This window comes from Daldinia decipiens (genome assembly GCF_022478715.1).
Source record: "Daldinia decipiens strain CBS 113046 unplaced genomic scaffold F4813scaffold_32, whole genome shotgun sequence".
Classification (NCBI taxonomy): Eukaryota; Fungi; Ascomycota; class Sordariomycetes; order Xylariales; family Hypoxylaceae; genus Daldinia; species Daldinia decipiens.
This window is the reverse complement of record NW_026054575.1, coordinates 331709-350324: the sequence shown is the minus strand read 5'-3', so window position 1 is coordinate 350324 and position 18616 is coordinate 331709. Positions and strand designations below refer to the sequence as shown.

The window sequence follows — 18616 nt, the reverse complement described above, 5'->3', positions numbered from 1 at the left end:
AGCGGTAGCTACCTAAAGCTTGCAGTTCCAGTACGGGATAGGGTGGATAAGAATAAGTACCTAGCTTTTCTCTAGGCTTACTCGAGGGTTGGGGATGATCCCGTTTGGATTGACCGAAAATCAAGTGAATGACTCGGTCTGCACTAATATGTACTTGTACTCCAAGCTGCGCGTGTATGTCTCTCTTTTATGCCTGTGACTCTTTTGTCTTGTCTTGTCTTGTCTTGTCTTGTCCTTTATTGATAACTTGATAAGGTTGATGACGGGAGCGATGTTATTTAAATAAGTACAGCTTCAGGTTCGTATATGACACAATCCGCTTTTTTGTCTGTTTTCCGACTGGGGTTCAGAAGATCAATAATAGGGAACTGAACGGGGTTTAGATAGATGGGGCGATAAGGGCGAGTTTAATAATAGGATAACAACTTAAGGATATAAGAGAAGAGTAATTCCTTAATAGATTGGTAAGGGGGGGAAATATTATAAAAGTGAAAAAGAAAATAACAGAAAGGACCAGAGGGATATGGTCAAGAAGGTAAGAAAGTGGTCGAGGCGAGGCGATCTAATCAAAAGTTGCTCACGGGACGAAGGGGGACGAGGGACGAGGAGGCAGGTAAGGTACTATTATTTTAGTAAAAGTAAAGTAGAACTCGCGACATGCGATGGTGAACAATGAAGATCAGACTCGTCACCCGTGACTCTTCAGCATGATAACATTGATAAGGCACCGAAGCATTGACACTGCAAATCCAATCTAGAAGCCGATTCCGCTAAGCCTAGACCCACCGACTTCCCACTGTTTCTTGGACCGGCTAACGAATGAAACGGCGAGCAGCCTTGCTAATAGATGCTGGCAGATGCTGGTACCTGTTGTATTCAAGGCGCTAAATGCTTAGGTGCGAGGTGCTAAGCATCGTGCTATGGTGTGCTACCTAGGTGCGCAAGTACGATGGATGATTGTACTATGGTAGGTACCTATGGTAGGTATCATTGTAGGTATCATTGTAGGTACCTTGATGCTGGACATGGCAGACATGGATTGTAAGCGGGACTAGCTCACTCTTCTCCATTCTCTCCCCCGTTCAATTGTTCTTGGTACACGCGTTGTACATGGTACCTCCCTAGGTAGGTATCCACTTGTCATTGATCATCGTTCCAAACTTGACCATTTCCTTTGATTCTTCCGAGTCCCATCTGGGCCATCTGGGGAAGGCGGTCTGGTCTGCCACTCTATTGTTTGCATCTTCTTAAGAGGACTGGAGGATCATGTTAAGAGGAACAGAAACCTAGGAATACAATAACTGTTGGCACATGTATAAAAAAGGGGACTATCTAGGTAGGTACATGTAGGTATTGGTTCGTGTTGATTCGTTTAGTCAGCTCAAAGCGGGTTTTACCTCCTTACTCCTTATTGTTGCTTCTTTGTAGATCCGAGGCCAAGTCGCAAACAACTATACGCATTGCATCATCAATTGTCGACCGCCTATTTCCCGATTGCTTTTATATCTTACAGCCAAACCTAGGTGCAATGCTTATGAGCTTATTTTCCGTCATTCTTTGCAAATGCTACTCTGCCGTCTGATCACTCAATGAGGCTCGGCCGGGGAATATGATGCTTGTTAACACAATCATGAGGTGATGGGCAATAATTGACTGAGCTTGGACTAAAATACCTAACGTATGCGTGTCACAGATACATAGTGGCTTATGAGAAGCATCAATGTTTGGTCACAAGGATTTCCCAATTCGCTGGTGTTCGTCTCTAAGGTTTGGCGCTTATACCGTAGGGCAAAGCAACTCTCTTTGGATAACTACCCGATGAATCAATTCTACATGTATGATAAGGATCCTGAAAAAGGCGGCTCGTACTCAATCCGTCCCCCAGTCTGCTAGTCCGTCATCTTCCTATCTGTTCCGCGACCGGGATCCAGCTTTGGTCGAGTATCGGAATTACATTAGAGACCTAATTATTACCTCTTGTCTTATCAGCGATCGCAGATGCATGGTATAATCCGCGACGTCCGCAATGCCCGTGTTGCTCACGCTAAGGTTGATGAGTTGTCTTAAGCCTTGAGCTTTTGTTTCGATTCGTCAGAGATAATCGTTTGTGCATGCTTCCACAAGCTTTATCATCTACTAACTACCGAGTTTACCAACATATTCTTATTATGTAGAGATATTTCTACACACCTACTTTATTCTTAACTACCTACTTACCTTTATACTTAGATTGTCATGTCTCCTCGATTTCATTATCGCCTGGGCAATGCTACACACGCGTGGCTTCAGAGCTCCAGAGCTCCTTTCTAGATAGATTAATTTTGCAGTTGTCTCTGCAACTCTCTCTGCAACCTCTCTAGTCTCGCAGATGGGCTGTATGCAACTCCGTCCATCTCTTATGTCGGTCCTAGGCAGACCGAAGCTACACGTACTCGGTTCTTGTGGGAACCCCCCCTAGGCGGTATGCACGTCTTTTCGATCCGAGAACAAATCGGAAACCCGAAAGCCATTATTTTCCATTGTTTGTTTACTACTTGGTCGGATTTAACATGCTTAGGCAGGTTTCGAGTTTCGAGTTTGGCGCTCGCTTTAAGTTCCCGTTCCTGACTTACCCGATGGAAGGTAATTTTAATGTGAAATAGTTTCAGGGTGTGTATTCCATTACGAATTCGATGAAACTACCTCACTGCCTCACTACCTCATAGCTCATATAGCGAGTAAGCCGGGCAAAAGCAAATAATGATTCGGACCCCAACTAGCTACCACGCCTATTAAATGTATGTAGATATGTAGATCCAATGGCACGCGTAGACCCCTTACCATTACTAAGTTGGTATGCATAGAGGATACATGTAGACATGTGTAGTAGACCAATACCGAGCTTTCAAGTTGCGAAAGATCGAATCGAAAGCATCCAAAGCATCCAAAGGCATCCAAAGCTCAAATGTATCATGCAGGATAGCTGCAGTCCCCGGGCCACATGAATTGTGAGACACGTCTACTGCATTAAACTAAAGCATATGTACATAACGTAGGACTTAGTTGAGCTGGCTAGCCTGCGGCCAAGCTGTCACTACACAATCACTCTAACCTAGTGAAATGGTCATACAATAGGAGATGCAAAGACGAAATACGGAAGACGCTCAAGTCTGTCTCGTATCAGCTGGCTGTTCCATTAACAGTAATTTCTATGCTTCCCACGAAACCACCGTTACCCACACTATGCACATTGCCGCATAGAGCCCCCGCATTGTCGACTTAGAACCAGGGACGACAGATAAACCCGCCTTTTAGCGCAACACAATCTTTTAGTCGCGAGTAATCCTTGTAAACTTGTGCTCTAGTAGTCTAAGTACCTAGGAGGTAGTACATATGGAATCTATGATAGCTCTCCGTATACATGGTAGTGTAGTACCTAAGGTAAAGAAACAAACCTTGCCGGGTATATTTTATAGGGTTGACAGGGTTGTAAGGGTATGTAGTACTCGTGTAGGATACCACCCTAACCTAATCATGTTCACCGTTTACTATGTAGGTAGGTGGTCTCGCACCCTCTTACCACCCTTTTCCCACTTGTATTCGACGCAGTACGCCTTGCCAACGAGCGGTCGTCGAGTTTACAACCCAATCCAGATGCACAATCCTATCCCGTCCCATTACTTCATACGGGCCAGAATGGCGGGGTGTCGGTAGTGATGATGCGCCGCAAGAAATTAATTCTCCAGTCCGACGTGGACGTCCTCATGTTTCTTCATCTTTGGTAGCTCCTGCAGCGCATCGCCAATAATGGATATGGCCTTTTGAAGCTGCGCCTCCGAAATAACCAACGGCGGTGCGAACCGGATGATGTTCCCATGTGTCGGTTTAGCCTGATTTCCGAGTTAGCCATGTGCTTACACTGTGCTGCAAAAAGAAAAAAAGACAAAGAAAAAAAATTGAAGATAAACGTCTGCTACGGGACTTACCAGAACACCCTTCTCCTTGAGAAGAAGACATAGGTCCCAAGCTGAATGGCCATTGGCCTTCGATTCGTCGATGACGACAGCATTTAGTAGTCCCTTTCCACGGATGGTCTTGATAACTGGCGAGTTAAACGACGCTAAACTGTCGCGGAAGACATTACCAAGCTTCTCAGCCTTTTGGGTGAGCTGCTCCTCTTCCATGAGCTCGAGAGCACGTATAGAGACAGCGCAGCCTAATGGGTTTCCGCCGTACGTCGAGCCGTGAGTTCCAGGCTCGACGACAAGCATGATCTCTTTACTACCGAGGACGCAACTGACGGGATACATGCCACCAGAGATAGCTTTCCCCAAAGTAATCATGTCCGGCTTGATGCCAGCCCACTCAGAACACAGCATCCGACCTGTGCGACCGATACCCGTCTGAATCTCGTCACAGATCAAGAGCACATTATGTTTCTTGCAGAGCGCATGCACTTTGCTCAAGTAATCCTCATCGGGAACTACTACTCCCGCCTCTCCCTGAATAGGCTCGACAATGAATGCAGCAGTCTCACGCCCATGAGCCTCGAGCAACTCCTCCAAGTCGGCCACGTTGTTGTACCGAATAGGCTTACCAGTGGAGGGGGATGTGGCCCCGATGTTTGGCACATATGGCCCGTAGTTATCCTTTGACTCTGGATCGGTGGATAGACTCACGGCTATCATCTAGGTACCTATAACGTTAGAAAAGAAATAAAAATAAGAGCCACCCCACATGCGGGATAACCTACCGTGCGGCCATGGAAGTTTTCCTCGGCCCCGAACACTAATGCCTTGCCCTGGGGGACACCCTTGACTTTATAGGCCCATTTTCTTGCAATCTTGATAGCCGTTTCTACAGCCTCCGCTCCCGTGTTCATCGGTAGGACCATGTCGTACCCGAACGTGGCTTGCACCTTTTCCGCCCATTTGGGAAACACGTCATTGTGAAATGCCCTGGAGCTCAAGGTCAATCTTCCAGCCTGTTCGGTAAGAGCTTTCACTAGTTCTGGGTGACAATGGCCTTGATTCACGGCGCTATATGCTGAGAGGAAATCAATGTAGTGCTTGCCTTCAGGATCCCAAACGTCGGCACCCTGCGCGCGAGCGAAGACGACAGGGAGCGGATGGTAGTTGTGGGCGGCGTATTGATTCTCTGCCTGAATTGCAGCCTTGGTCGAAGTCGAATGATATCTAGACGAGACTGTCGAGCCATTCGAGCCATTGCCCAAGCGGGTAGTCGGAGCATCTGCGTGAGGAGACATGACTGTTAAGGTAGAAGTCGAAAAAAGAAAGAAAAAATATGATAAAAGACAATGCTTGTTTGTCTCTTGAGAAATACCTCTTGGTTAGAGGTCAATTTATTACTGGAATAGAGTATTGGCTTGAAGGCTATCCTCGGGTCTTATAGAAAGAAGCTAAAGGTTAAAAAAGAAAAGCCAAGAACTTAGAGATAGGAAAGAGATAGAAAAGAATGGTAAGGCGGGGGCGAGTTGGTAGTCGAGAGAGTTATAGTACGTAATAAGGAAGCGCGGACTGATAGCCACTAAACCCCTAAGTGCAAGTCGAAGCGGCTCGCCCAGTCGCGGCTGCTGCGATGATGACAAGTTTGCCCGGGTCTGAAGTCTCGAGTTGGTCACATGCGGTGAAGATTCCGGTGTCCGTTGCCGAAGCAAAGCGGCGTTGACAAGGACAAGGACTGTGACTAGGGCTATGACTAGAACTTGGGATGTTGTTTTGTTATTGTTAGTTTTTTTTAATACTATTTTAACTATTTAACCCTTGGAGCTAGGGAAAGGTGGTGTTGCTATTTCGGTGGTATTTCGTCAGTGAAGAAAAACTGAAAATATTTTAGTTTACCTACCTTAGACCTTAGTAACCAAAGAGAAAAAAAAAAGCCATTACTCGCACAAGAACTACAAGACCCCGGGTATACTACAGCAATCGACATTATGACACAGACGGCTGCAGTAAGAAAGTGACCGCCGAGCCCGGAGAGGTCACGGATGGCCGAACAATCTCAAATCGGAGGCCAATCAGAAGTGGTTTATTTTCAAGACAGCCAATGGTATTTCACAAGTATTCTGTTCGTGGGGGTGGTATCCAACGCTGCTGCATCATCCCTTGCCTTGGCGGCGAAATGTAGAATACGAAGTTATTTATTTAATGGACTACTATTAGATCGGATGAAGTATGCTCTTATCGGATCATACGGCTATTGAAGCAAGCCTCAAATGCGCAGCTGCAGTCAGCTGTCCGCGCTAAGCTATGTTCATAAGATGTTTTTAGGTACATACCTAGGCTGCCTATGTTAGGTACATAGGTACTTAAGGTAAGGCAAGGTGCATTAGGTAATCTAATGCACAGCTTAGCATATCTCCTCTCCGTTAGGTACCTAATCCGTATGTTATCTGCATACGTCTCGATACGGACAGTTCCGAGAAATCCAAATCTGGATTGATAATAATTGATGCTAGATCGCATCAAATGCCAGGTAGCCTCAACTCATCTACCTAGGTTAGGTACCTCTTATATACCTCTTATATTCTTAGTTTTCAATTCTCACCATCTCCTGAATTTGAGTGATATAAAATGGATACGCGAGACCTATAAGACTCGCGAGACTTGAAGATGAGCTCAGGGAAGAAAAAGACAAACGCTGGAGCGCCCAGCACTACACAGAGCGCTACTAAGAATAACGTAGCTATTGTGGCCGCTGTCCAAGTCCGAGATGCTCTAGCGGTCGTATTCGCCGTCCGTCTCATAAACGCGCTCTGCGTCCGTACCTTCTTTCAGCCGGACGAGTATTTTCAAGCTCTCGAACCAGCTTGGAACTTGGTATTCGGGGAAGATAGCGGAGCATGGATGACCTGGGTGCGTAGCTTCCAAATAGCCCCCTTTTCGAATTCTCCTACCTATTTGGTCTACTTGGTCTATTTGGTAGCCGGCTATAGCTAATATCAAAAAGGAATGGAAGCACCAGCTTCGATCGTCTATCCACCCTACTATATTCGCCTTTGGATATTGGGTCGTCCAAAACTTCGAAGGGCCAAGCATGGCTCCAGCAACCAAAGCTGCATGGCTCCTTGCAGCGCCTAAGGTCTTACAGACCGGGTTTGCTGCCTTGAGCGATTGGTATTCGTGGAGGCTTGCGGAGAGGCTGTACGGCCGTGGGAGTGCTGCTGCCTGGTCCGTTGTAAGTACTCCAATCTTTTCAAAATACTCTAATGCAAAAGTGACTCATAGCCATACGTAGCTGTTGATGGCTTTGGTCAATCCCTGGCAATGGTATACATCGACGAGGACCTTTTCGAACTGCCTCGAGACAACCTTGACGGCTGCCGCTCTCTATTATTGGCCCTGGCAGCTTCTAGGTACGGAGGAGGACGGAAATGCCGAGTCCAAGTATTCATCAGTTCCCCTCTTTGAGACCCGGTGTCAGATTAACAAGTAAGTTTACAGTTCCGAGAATGAAGGCTTCTATACTAAAAACGCAACCATGTAGTCTCCGATTATCCCTGATATTAGCCGCATTCGCTGTTCTCTTGCGGCCAACCAATATTTTAATATGGGTGGCTGTTGGCACCCTCGCACTGACTAGAGCTACGCTCGGTGGGAAATCACCACTTACTCTAAGAAACGTCCTTATCGTCTATAGGGAGGTAGTCTTTTGCGGGTGCGTAAACGACGCCGTACCATATATTTTCTCGTGATATCTAACCTTTATAGGTCATTCGTTCTTGGATTGTCCTTAGTAGCTGACCGTCTGTACTACGGAGAGTGGACATTCCCCCCCTTAACGTTCTTGCACTTCAATGTTGCTCAAGACCTCGCTAGCTTCTATGGGCAGAATGATTGGCACTATTATCTCTCCCAGGGTATACCGTTGTTGGGTACTACGATAACCCCGTTTATCCTACAAGGCCTATACAAGTCTCTAGACTCAGAGAACTCGAATTGGCCAGTCGTTACTTCTAACGCGTTAAAAGCACTATCATTCGTAGTCTTCACAAACATATCTACCTTATCGTTTGTTTCCCACAAAGAAGTTCGCTTCATTACGCCTCTTCTTCCGGAGTTCCACATCTTGGCTGCACCGTATATTACGTCCTTTTTCACTACATTAACAAATCCTGCCTCTGCTAGCTCAACGCCAACGTTGGGGTGGAAGCGGACACCTCTACTTGTAGGGGGTCTGCTTATCAACATCATCATTGGCGGCTACCTCTCCTATTTCCATGCCGCCGCACCTATCAAGGTAGTAGACTACCTACGTAACGAATTCGAAAACATCCACCCCAAGCACCTTTCAATCCCACAACCGGCAAACATCACCGTGGACGACGACTTCTCGCAGGAGCTCTTCGCGCTTTTCCTGACTCCTTGCCACGCTACGCCGTGGCGTTCTCGTCTTATTTACCCGGCTCTGCGCGCGCGCGCTCTAACCTGCGAGCCGCCCTTGCATACCTCACCGAAGTCCCTACAGCGCCAAATATACAAGGATGAGACGCGTCGCTTCTACGCGGACAAGGTTGGCTTCCTGGAGGAGCTATGGCCTGCAGATGGTCCCGGTGAGGACATGGCGAGGTATATTGTCGGGTACGAGGGCATCGGTTCTGCGCTACACGAATACTTTGACTTTTCGGGTCCCGGTCGCCGACATAAAGTCGAGCTAACGCGAGTGTGGGATTCGTGGAATGGGCTCTTTACGGATGATGATAGGAAGTCGGGACGTTTGGTAGTGTGGGCTACGGGCTTCTACGATAAGGTGTTGCCTATAGAGCCGTAAGTTGAATAGCTTACCGGATGTTGTTTAACGGGTTGGACTAGGTATCTAGGGTAGGTGAACTGTACATTATACAAGACAAAATCTTGGTATCTAGCAGAAGGAATTTACACGCCGCAACCTGAATGGCATACGGCTGTTCTTTACTTATGTCCCGCCCCTAAACTCGCAGTCTATATTGGAATACACTAGGTAGGTAGTCATGTAAATGCTCAGCCCAGGACATGGATTAATTATACTCCAAGTCATAATGTCAACTAGGACGTCGCGTAGTAGTGGTCTTACCGAATTGCGTACGAGCATAAATTGTCAAGCCCGATGGCTATAAGTGGTCTCACTATTTACGCTCCTCATCTCAAGACCGAAGAATTAGACATGGTTTTTTTTTACACGCAGGCCTAGAAAACAAGCATTGGGTTTCTAATGCCACTGAACGAGCTACATAGGTAACCTAGGTAATCAACAAAGTTGGCTGATCGTTCTGAATGCACACTACGAAAGGGCCTTTAAATCTCGATTGCAGTTCAGCGGAACCCAAGTCTAATAGCCGACCACCGAATCAAATTAATGCCCGGATGGTAGCATCTATGCCAAATACGTATATGCGCCTCCTTCTCGTTCGAGGTAATCCTTCTCGATTAGTCTGGTTGGGACGTTAGCGTAAAATCCAGCAATGTGTATGCTCATCGGACAACTTACTTTTCGATGTTCTTCTTAATCTCGGCCGGCTCGATAGCGCCTCGGCTCTTTGTCTGGTTGATTACCTCTGCGACGAGGTTGGCGTGGGTCATGGTCTTGCGGCTCTTCATGATTCTCACAATCGCGGCCTGACATTCAAACTGTCTATCCTGGGCGACCCGCTCATGAGTCTCTTGGTTCTCCTCTTTTGTCTCCTTGAGTTGAATCTGGTTTATCTTCACGCGGTATTTAGGGTCTGAGAAAGCCTTGTTGACGGTGAAAGTATCCGTCGAATTTACATCTCTCCCTTTTGGATGCTTCGTGAGAACGCGGGTTTTCCCACACGCTAAAGACTGCAAGGTACGATCGAGATCTGGCCCGCTCAGGCCGGTATTCTCTGCAATCTGCTGGTAGGTCAGGAGTCCATCCGGCTTATCCTCAATTTGGTTGAATAACGTCAACACGACAGCTTGATATGCGCTGACTAATAATTCCTTTGGCCCCTTGCCGAAACGTGCCTTAACAACGCAGTGACCAAGGGAATGTTTCCACGTAAGACGCCTTCCTGTGTGTTTGTTGGTATAGTATGCCTCGAAGCGCTCGACTTGTACCGCAACATCATCAGGTAGAACAAGCCGAGTATCTGGATATGTTGGCCATGCCGCGGCAGACAGGATATTCACGTTAAGATCTAAGCTGCTCTTGCCGTGTCCGGTCCCCTCGCACCAGGATTTATACGAAGTCATCTCGTCGCGTGCGATCTGCTGGTCCTTGAACATTTGCTCCAAGTTGTGGGTGAAGTTGGAACCACACTCATTCTTCAACTTTGCAAGCATGCCCCTTTCCGCATCTGCACTGGCGCTGCGGCCCATCAGGAGGCGTCGTGCCAAATCTTGTTTATAAAACGCCTCGAAGACATCTTTACCTTCAATAAATCGGAACAACTCTAGGGCGTGGTCTAACTGCCTGTCTAACTCGGCATCCTCGTCGCCGGTACTCGCCAGTCCGCTTTGCTCGGCATCGACGCGGTCTTGAGCATCAGAGAGCAGTGATTTTGGCAGAGTTTTCAAGCCACCTCTGAGCAACATGTCAATATACTTTGCAATCATCTCACCAACCTTGGAAGTTCCAGTCTTCCAGGCAGATAGAACTTTCCGATCGTTAATGAAGCTACCAAATGCTTGCCGCATACTGTAAGTAAATTCGTCGTCTCTATTAAAAGCGTCTCGAATCATCAGATCTAAAGACCGTCTGAACTCGAGTAATCGGATGACCATTTCGTCGCCCCTAGAAGTGTCGTTAACGATCGTTGCGCCTGCTTCCCTAATGTATTCTTCCCATGGCTGTCTTAGCCTCTTTTGTATGCCGGATAACCGCAAGAGGTCATATAGAGCCTTCATAGAATCTAGAGCATTCTCATCTAAGAGCTTGCCAATGCTGCCGCCGTCAAGAAGTTTTCCGGAATAGCTATCAATCAGAATTGTATGAGCATCGTCCATTAATTGCCTCTTCGTAGTGCTGTCGAAGTTGTATGCATTGCAACGGTAATCCTCACGCGCAATGAGCTTCTCACAGCTAGAAATATAAACTTTGAGCGACGCACTGCTTTGTTCGTTGGCGAACTCCTCGAAATATTTCTTTGAGGCGTCTAAGAAGCGTCGCTCGAATGACTTCCCATATATGTTTAGGATATGGAGCATCGAAATAGAATCTCGTAGCAGAGCTGGATCAAACCGAGCATCGGCTCTCCGATCGTAGTCTACTAGATCACACATCCCAGCGAGCGTCTTAGCACCTGGGCTGGGACTTAGCGGCTGCGAAGCAACAAATACCGTTCTCCTAAATAGCGTTATGGCCATATCGTTAATCTGTTGGAACTCCTTGCTGCTTAGTAAAAATGACCGATCGAGGTAGCTGAATACGGAACGAATTGTGGTCTAGATATACATATCAGTTTTTGAAGCACCTTCATAATGATATGGGAGCATCTACCGATTGAGCGTTCCATATGACCCAGTGTTTGTAGGTACTTTTCAACACATCAATGTTGGAGGAGCCGGCTTCTGCCACTATGGATCTTTGAAGATCGTTCTTCAAGTAGGTCTCGCATCTTTCCCGTAGCGTCTCGTACAGTTCCCTAGATGCTCCATGTCTACATAGGTCTTCTACCCCTCGGTAAAGTCTTTCGAGTGGTTGGCGGGGTTGCTTCTGTTCGAATATGGCTTGAAGAGCTTCAAGCAGCTCTTTTCTCGTGGCATCGTAATATTTCTCAAGGTCATTAGTTCGTGAGGTCGTCCGTAGATTCTTGATAACAAGCTTCTTTGCGCCCTTATGGGGTTGGAAAGCAGTAGGAGGCTTCGTCAGATCGACGATTTCGGGCCATTTGCCCGCCACTTTGCTCATTCTCGGAACAACTGAGTCGGATGTGCTGTTTAGTTTGGTACGCTTCTGATCGGGTCGACTTTCGGATTGCTGTCGAGAATGAGTGCCAGTGGCGCCGGCTGGCTTGCGTTTCAACGGGGTCGCAAATGAAGAGGACGATCCGTCGCGTGGCGAGCTTCCTGGCGAATGCATGAACCTGGGGAGGCCCTGCAACTACCTGAATAGTCACGCAGGCCTGGATCGGAAGGACAGGTGGGTATTATTCTTGATCTTCAATACATGTAACGACAGGTGATGTGTCTACTTTACAACTTTAACCTGTCGTTATATCGTCTGGTGTATATGAGGTAGTGTTAGAGGGGACCAAATGTGTTTAAGGTCAAGATTAAACTTGTACTTACGTAGTACGAACGCTATCGTGCTTATCGCAGGCGGAAGCTTCCATGCGTCGCGGTACGGCGTGTAGGTACTACATACCTACACTAGTATGTAGATAGCTACCTAGGTTAGAACAAAACACCGACAGTCGGCTAAGGATTGCGGGGCTTAACTCCGTCTTGGCACCCTTATCCGCTATGCATGAGGCTCTATGTACGAATTTGACTATCAAATAAAGTGCTTCACTGCTTACATACATCCTACATGTACATAGGTATGTACCTAGGTTAGGTATGTATGTAGTACATGCACTTTGAAGCTAAGAGATAAGAAGTACCTATTGCTTAGGAGATAAAATCATTTCTATGCCCAAAAGATCATGAAATATTAATGCACTAACTAAGGTATCTTATTTCTTTTGGTGATGCTAATATTTTGGGAGAGTTAGGTACCTAAGGTAGTCAAATTAGGTACATTGTGCCAAGCGAAAGAGACGGGTTTAGCTTTCTGTAGTTGTACGGTAGTGGACATGCATCATATGTAATTCTAGAACCCCGGTCTTGGCTCGGGTCGGAAAAGAAAACGTTAATACGAAAGAGGATGCCTGGTAGGCAGCTAGCTTACTACCTATTTTGCACATAATGTATTAGAAGCTGCCAAACTCCGGTTGAAAGACCGCCACTCCCCCGACATCATTACTTACGACTTTTTGACGCTTAGTAATTCATTTACATAAGTAATCCCATTCAATCCATTTGCAGTCTTTTCAACTTCCGTCAAAACCGTACCTTATTGCGCAATTGGGGTCACTACCTATTCACTTATACTATGATCTTTGTCATCCGAAACTCAACTTAACGCGGTAATGCGGTTCGGCGATCACTCCCAGCAGGTCCTCCAATTGACCGGGTCCTTCACGGGCTATCGGCCTATCCACGAACTTGGAAAGGGTTATCTCAGCGCGACAAAAGACTTCAAACAGCCATTATGCGGTAACGAGGAGGGATGGGGTCCTATGAGTCCCTTTCGTTATGATTTTACGCCCTGCTTCATCGATATATGGGTATTTGCCGTTGCCATCTTCGGTATCCTCGGCGGAGCTTTGGCGGTGTGGTATGTTTTAAAGAAACGGAAGCCTGCCGAGCTTGCTAAGGATTGGCATTTCTGGTTTAAGCAGGTAGGCCTAAAACATGCTCTAAAGCTATCAAGCCCTCTAGTAGAAAGGCGTTCTATATTTACTAATCGTGTTTTCTGTAGTCACTCCTGGTTATCATCATCGCCGATGTCGCCGTCCAGCTCGCCATCCAGATCATCAACTTCCCGGGAATATGGCATGGCGATTTCCGCGTCCTTACGACGGTTGCTACCATCATCTCGCTCGGCGTCATCTTCACAATCCAATGGCTCGAACACGATCGTATGAGGAATGCTAACGGCGTCGCTCTGTTCTATTGGTTACTCCTCCTGATCGCGTATGCTGTGAAGCTAAGGTCCTTGATTTCTCAGCAGTTGTACGACAGCAACCTTCCATACTTCGTTGCGTACACTGTCGGGATTGGCCTCTCCGCTATCGAATTCGCAATCGAATGGCTTTGGCCCAAGAAGACAAGTACGTATGAGGCATTGGTAGATGAAGAAGGAGAGGAATGTCCAGTGGAATATGCAACTGTATTCTCTCGTCTTACTTTCTCGTGGATGACTCCATTGATGAAACATGGATATAAACAATACCTCACGGAGGAAGATCTTTGGGGGCTCTCCCCTAGCGACAAGACCTCTGCGACAGGAGATAGCTTTGAACAGGCATGGAAATACCAATTAAAACACAAAAGCCGTCCTAATCTATGGATAGCATTGTTTCAAGCCTACGGTGGACCTTATATGCTTGCCACTGTGTTCAAAGTTGTCAATGACCTAGCAGCTTTCTCCCAGCCTCAACTTCTACGTTACCTCATTAGCTTCGTCGATTCTTACGGTGAAGGAAAGGTGCCCCAGCCACCCATCAAGGGTGCTGCCATCGCCATCGCTATGTTTTTCGTCGCGTGTTTGCAGACCAGCATGATTGTAAGTTCGATGTAGGATAGCATAAAGAGGTATCTTTATTAACAAGTCTTAGCACCAATACTTTCAGCTCGCCTTCGCGACAGGGATGCGTATCAAGTCGGGTCTGGCGTCTGCTATCTACAAGAAATCGTTGAAGCTCTCGAATGAAGGGCGCTCTACGAAGACAACCGGAGATATCGTCAACTATATGGCCGTCGACGCACAACGTCTTCAAGATCTAACCCAGTTTGCGCAACAACTCTGGTCCGCTCCCTTCCAGATTACGATTTGCATGATCTCTTTATATCAACTTGTAGGCTGGTCTATGCTTTCTGGCATTGGTGTGATGATTATTATGATTCCTATCAACGGTTTCATTGCAAGATATATGAAGCGCCTACAAAAGACTCAGATGAAGAACAAGGATGCAAGAAGTCGTTTAATTGCCGAAATTATTAATAACATGAAGAGCATCAAGCTCTATGCTTGGAGCACAGCTTTCATGAACAAACTCAACTTTGTCAGAAATGATCTCGAACTCAAGAACCTTCGTAAGATTGGTGCTGGACAAGCATTTGCCAACTTCACCTGGTCTACAACTCCATTTTTAGTATCATGCTCAACCTTTGCTATTTTCGTCTGGACACACGATGTTCCGTTGACGACTGAGATTGTATTTCCCGCCCTGGCTCTATTTAACCTTCTGACGTTCCCGCTTGCTATTCTCCCCATGGTTATCACATCTATCATCGAAGCTAGCGTTGCGGTCGGCCGCCTGACGGATTATTTCATCGCAGAAGAGATCCAGCCAGATGCCATCGTTGTTGGCCCGTCGGCGGAAGAACAGGGCGACGAGGCAGTCGTCATCCGGAACGCGACGTTCTCGTGGAATCGCCACGAGACGAAGAATGTTCTCAGAGACATTGAATTCAGCAGTCGCAAAGGGGAGCTCACGTGCGTGGTTGGCAGAGTTGGTACCGGAAAGTCTTCCCTGTTGCAGAGTATCTTGGGCGATTTATGGAAGATCAAAGGTGACGTGCGCGTTCAAGGTTCGATAGCATATGTCGCCCAGCAGCAGTGGATTATGAATGCAACTGTAAAGGAGAACATCATATTCGGGCATCGATACGACTCCAATTTCTACGAAAAGACGGTTAAGGCATGCGCATTACTTGCTGATTTCATGCAACTACCCGACGGAGACGAAACTGTCGTCGGTGAGAGAGGTATCTCCTTGAGTGGTGGACAAAAGGCTCGAGTCGCTTTGGCGCGCGCGGTATATGCACGGGCTGATATCTACCTGCTGGATGATTGCTTGTCCGCGGTGGATTCTCATGTGGGTAGACATATCATCGATCACGTACTAGGTCCAAAAGGTCTCCTCAGTTCCAAGTGCAGAATTTTAGCTACCAATGCTATCTCGGTTCTCCCCGAGGCCGATTACATATACCAGCTTAAAGATGGCGAGATTGTCGAGCACGGTACTTTCCGCCAGCTGGTAGCTATGAGAGGGGGTATTGCAGAGCTCGTCAAGTCCTCCGGTCAGGAATCCGGAACGGCTTCTTCGGTATCTAGTCCTGAGGGTTCAGGAAGTGAAACCTCTACTTATATTGAACCAGACAACAACCAAGATAAGGAAGAGGTTGAAGAAGCTCAGGAAGGTATCGCTGAGCTGGCACCCATTAAAACTGGACCTTCTACAAGCTCGGCCGCGCAGAAGCGAACAGGCAGTATGTCGACTCTGAGACGCGCAAGCGCAGCTAGCTTTAGGGGACCCAGAGGTAAACTCAGCGATGAGGAGGACCCTAATTATAAGACAAAGCAAGCTAAAGAGCATTCGGAGCAAGGCAAAGTAAAATGGGATGGTATGTATTCCCCGTCCGCAAATGCTTTTTGTAGTATCCAATTGGAAAGCTGACTGCTTGATAGTCTATATGGAATATGCGAAGACCAGTAACCTGGTCGCTGTGGGTATTTACCTTTTCACTCTGATCACGGCTCAAACAGCGCAGATCGGTAAGTTTGAATCCTGCCTCTATTAGGCAGTCTTGAATTGACATGTACGGTAACTGCTAACAACTATTCAGGCGGAAGCGTCTGGCTGAAAAACTGGGCAGAGATGAACGGAAAAGCCGGTGGCAACCCCGAGGTCGGAAAATACCTCGGCATCTATTTCGCTTTCGGTGTTGGCTCTTCTGCGTTGACCGTCGTTCAAACGTTGATCCTGTGGATATTCTGTTCCATTGAAGCTTCGCGAAAACTTCACGAGAGAATGGCTACGGCAATCTTTAGGTCACCGATGTCATTCTTTGACACTACCCCGGCAGGTCGGATTCTAAACCGCTTTTCGAGCGATATCTATAAGCTGGATGAAGTCTTAGCCAGAACCTTCAATATGCTTTTCGTCAATCTGGCTCGTTCCGGGTTCACACTGGTCGTCATCTCCGTCAGCACTCCCGTCTTCGTCGCATTAATCATACCACTGGGCTTGGTGTACTATTGGGTGCAGCGGTACTATCTCAGAACATCACGAGAACTGAAGCGATTGGATAGTGTCAGCCGCAGTCCCATCTATGCACACTTCCAGGAGTCACTTGGTGGTATAAGCACAATCCGGGCGTACCGACAGCAGAGCCGTTTCGAGCTAGAAAACGAATGGCGTGTCGACTCAAACTTGCGAGCCTATTTCCCGTCCATCAGCTCAAACAGGTGGTTAGCGATCCGATTAGAGTTCCTCGGTGCCGTTATTATCCTTGGTGCTGCGGGATTCTCCATTATCTCCGTTACGAACCATAGCGGTCTGAGCGCTGGAATGGTGGGCTTGGCTATGTCGTACGCTCTACAGATCACAACATCATTAAACTGGATCGTTCGCCAGACGGTGGAAGTGGAGACAAATATTGTATCTGTAGAACGAGTCCTCGAATATGCACGCCTACCAAGCGAGGCCCCCGAGATTGTCCCCGGACACAGGCCTCCAGTCGCCTGGCCCGCGCATGGAGCTGTCAAGTTTCACAACTTCAGCACTCGCTATCGCCCGGGCTTAGACTTGGTACTGAAGAACATCAACTTGGATGTCAAGTCTCATGAGAAAATAGGTGTGGTGGGACGAACCGGAGCTGGCAAGTCCTCGTTGACGTTGTCCCTTTTCCGTCTGATCGAGCCGGACACTGGTGACATAAGCATAGACGATCTCAACACATCTACGATTGGATTATTAGACTTGAGACGACGTCTTGCCATTATTCCCCAAGACGCAGCTCTGTTTGAAGGTACAGTTCGGGACAATTTAGATCCAGGCCATGTTCACGACGATACAGAACTTTGGAGCGTTCTAGGTGAGTGTCGCATTAATCCCACCCACTCTGATTCGCGCCGCAGGGCCGAGAGAGCACATGCGCCCGTGTTACTCGGTCTAGGCCAGTCGTCTCCCACCATCTCATTTGTGCTAACATATCGTTTCTCATAGATCATGCACGATTAAAGGAGCACGTAGCAACCATGGAAGGCGGGTTAGAGGCTAAGATCAATGAAGGAGGTACGTCGGTGATTTACGCTTTCTTTCGGCTCTTGCTTCCCCGTCGATTACTCCCCCTGTCCCTCCGGCAACTTGCAGCTGTACGTCCTCGTACGGCGGCAAGTGAAACATTTTTTGGCATGTTGATAATCTACCGCCTACTTACCTCTCCGCCAATTCTCAGCTAGGCCCCTGCATAATCACCAGTCACTTAGCCACAACTGTGATCACGTTGTCGTGTTTGATATGCTGGACTAACACGTTTATTTACACAGGATCGAACTTGTCAGCGGGTCAACGACAGCTTATCTCTTTAGCACGTGCGATGCTCACACCGTCTAACATCCTCGTGCTAGATGAGGCGACAGCAGCAGTCGATGTGGAAACGGACGCCATGCTACAGAATACGTTACGCTCAGAGCTCTTCTCACACCGCACTATTATCACGGTTGCCCACCGCATTAACACCATCCTTGACAGCGACAGAGTAGTAGTCCTCGACAAGGGCGAGGTAGTCGAGTTTGATACACCGCAGGCGCTTATCAAGAAGCAAGGTGTGTTCTACGGCTTGGTCAAACAAGCTGGGTTAGATACCGAGTAGTCTACGCGTCATGTTGGGTGAACCGTTTGTAGTCTTTCGGGTTATCACATACCCCAAGTGAGCATAGTGAGCATTGAGTTTTTATAAAAATTGAATCATCCATCTAGTTACGTAGGTGTTGTAGGGGCATAGCTTGTATATAAAATACGTTGAAAAGGCAATAGCGAACTAAAAGAATAATAAAAGGGGAATCATTCGGATTAGTCTAGGTCAGGTATGTCCCTGAGCACACGAAATGTAACCGTAGGCCC

At 47.3% G+C, this 18616-nt stretch overlaps 4 protein-coding genes across 4 annotated transcripts; 2 read left to right on the top strand and 2 right to left on the bottom strand.

Annotated features, from left to right (window-relative positions):
• Nucleotides 1–3713: 3713 nt before the first annotated feature.
• F4813DRAFT_398652 (ornithine aminotransferase) lies at nucleotides 3714–5607 on the bottom strand (the record flags this gene model as incomplete). Its single annotated transcript, XM_049248076.1, has 3 exons — nucleotides 4733–5607; nucleotides 3966–4667; nucleotides 3714–3869 (listed from the first exon to the last, which is right to left on the bottom strand). Exons 1-3 carry the CDS (start codon nucleotides 5243–5245, stop codon nucleotides 3714–3716), a joined length of 1371 nt encoding a protein of 456 aa, XP_049097070.1. The 5' UTR covers nucleotides 5246–5607.
• Nucleotides 5608–6398: 791 nt separating this feature from the next.
• On the top strand, nucleotides 6399–8993 carry F4813DRAFT_368660 (glycosyltransferase family 22 protein). Its single transcript, XM_049244335.1, has 5 exons — nucleotides 6399–6854; nucleotides 6949–7176; nucleotides 7237–7430; nucleotides 7486–7656; nucleotides 7710–8993. Exons 1-5 carry the CDS (start codon nucleotides 6612–6614, stop codon nucleotides 8767–8769), a joined length of 1896 nt encoding a protein of 631 aa, XP_049097069.1. The 5' UTR covers nucleotides 6399–6611; the 3' UTR covers nucleotides 8770–8993.
• A 37-nt stretch (nucleotides 8994–9030) lies between these two features.
• Nucleotides 9031–12228, bottom strand: F4813DRAFT_368659 (Cullin-domain-containing protein). The gene is made up of 3 exons (XM_049244334.1): nucleotides 11437–12228; nucleotides 9466–11381; nucleotides 9031–9409 (listed from the first exon to the last, which is right to left on the bottom strand). The coding sequence occupies exons 1-3, from the start codon at nucleotides 12016–12018 to the stop codon at nucleotides 9352–9354; spliced, it is 2556 nt and encodes an 851-aa protein (XP_049097068.1). The 5' UTR covers nucleotides 12019–12228; the 3' UTR covers nucleotides 9031–9351.
• Nucleotides 12229–12844: 616 nt separating this feature from the next.
• F4813DRAFT_368657 (P-loop containing nucleoside triphosphate hydrolase protein) lies at nucleotides 12845–18616 on the top strand. The gene is made up of 7 exons (XM_049244333.1): nucleotides 12845–13381; nucleotides 13462–14268; nucleotides 14321–16112; nucleotides 16177–16263; nucleotides 16335–17585; nucleotides 17717–17785; nucleotides 18040–18616. Exons 1-7 carry the CDS (start codon nucleotides 13070–13072, stop codon nucleotides 18363–18365), a joined length of 4644 nt encoding a protein of 1547 aa, XP_049097067.1. The 5' UTR covers nucleotides 12845–13069; the 3' UTR covers nucleotides 18366–18616.

Bases quoted from the DNA above. Each gene is read 5' to 3' on its own strand.
- F4813DRAFT_368660 (XM_049244335.1), top strand. From the start codon at position 6,612: ATGAGCTCAGGGAAGAAAAAGACAAACGCTGGAGCGCCCAGCACTACA. The intron at 7,177-7,236 runs GTAAGTACTCCA...AGCCATACGTAG, and splicing joins GTGCTGCTGCCTGGTCCGTT to CTGTTGATGGCTTTGGTCAA. The intron at 7,431-7,485 runs GTAAGTTTACAG...GCAACCATGTAG, and splicing joins ACCCGGTGTCAGATTAACAA to TCTCCGATTATCCCTGATAT.
- F4813DRAFT_368659 (XM_049244334.1), bottom strand. From the start codon at position 12,018: ATGCATTCGCCAGGAAGCTCGCCACGCGACGGATCGTCCTCTTCATTT. The intron at 11,382-11,436 runs GTAGATGCTCCC...ATGTATATCTAG, and splicing joins TCATATGGAACGCTCAATCG to ACCACAATTCGTTCCGTATT. The intron at 9,410-9,465 runs GTAAGTTGTCCG...CGTCCCAACCAG, and splicing joins ATTAAGAAGAACATCGAAAA to ACTAATCGAGAAGGATTACC.
- F4813DRAFT_368657 (XM_049244333.1), top strand. From the start codon at position 13,070: ATGCGGTTCGGCGATCACTCCCAGCAGGTCCTCCAATTGACCGGGTCC. The intron at 13,382-13,461 runs GTAGGCCTAAAA...TGTTTTCTGTAG, and splicing joins GGCATTTCTGGTTTAAGCAG to TCACTCCTGGTTATCATCAT. The intron at 14,269-14,320 runs GTAAGTTCGATG...AACAAGTCTTAG, and splicing joins GTTTGCAGACCAGCATGATT to CACCAATACTTTCAGCTCGC.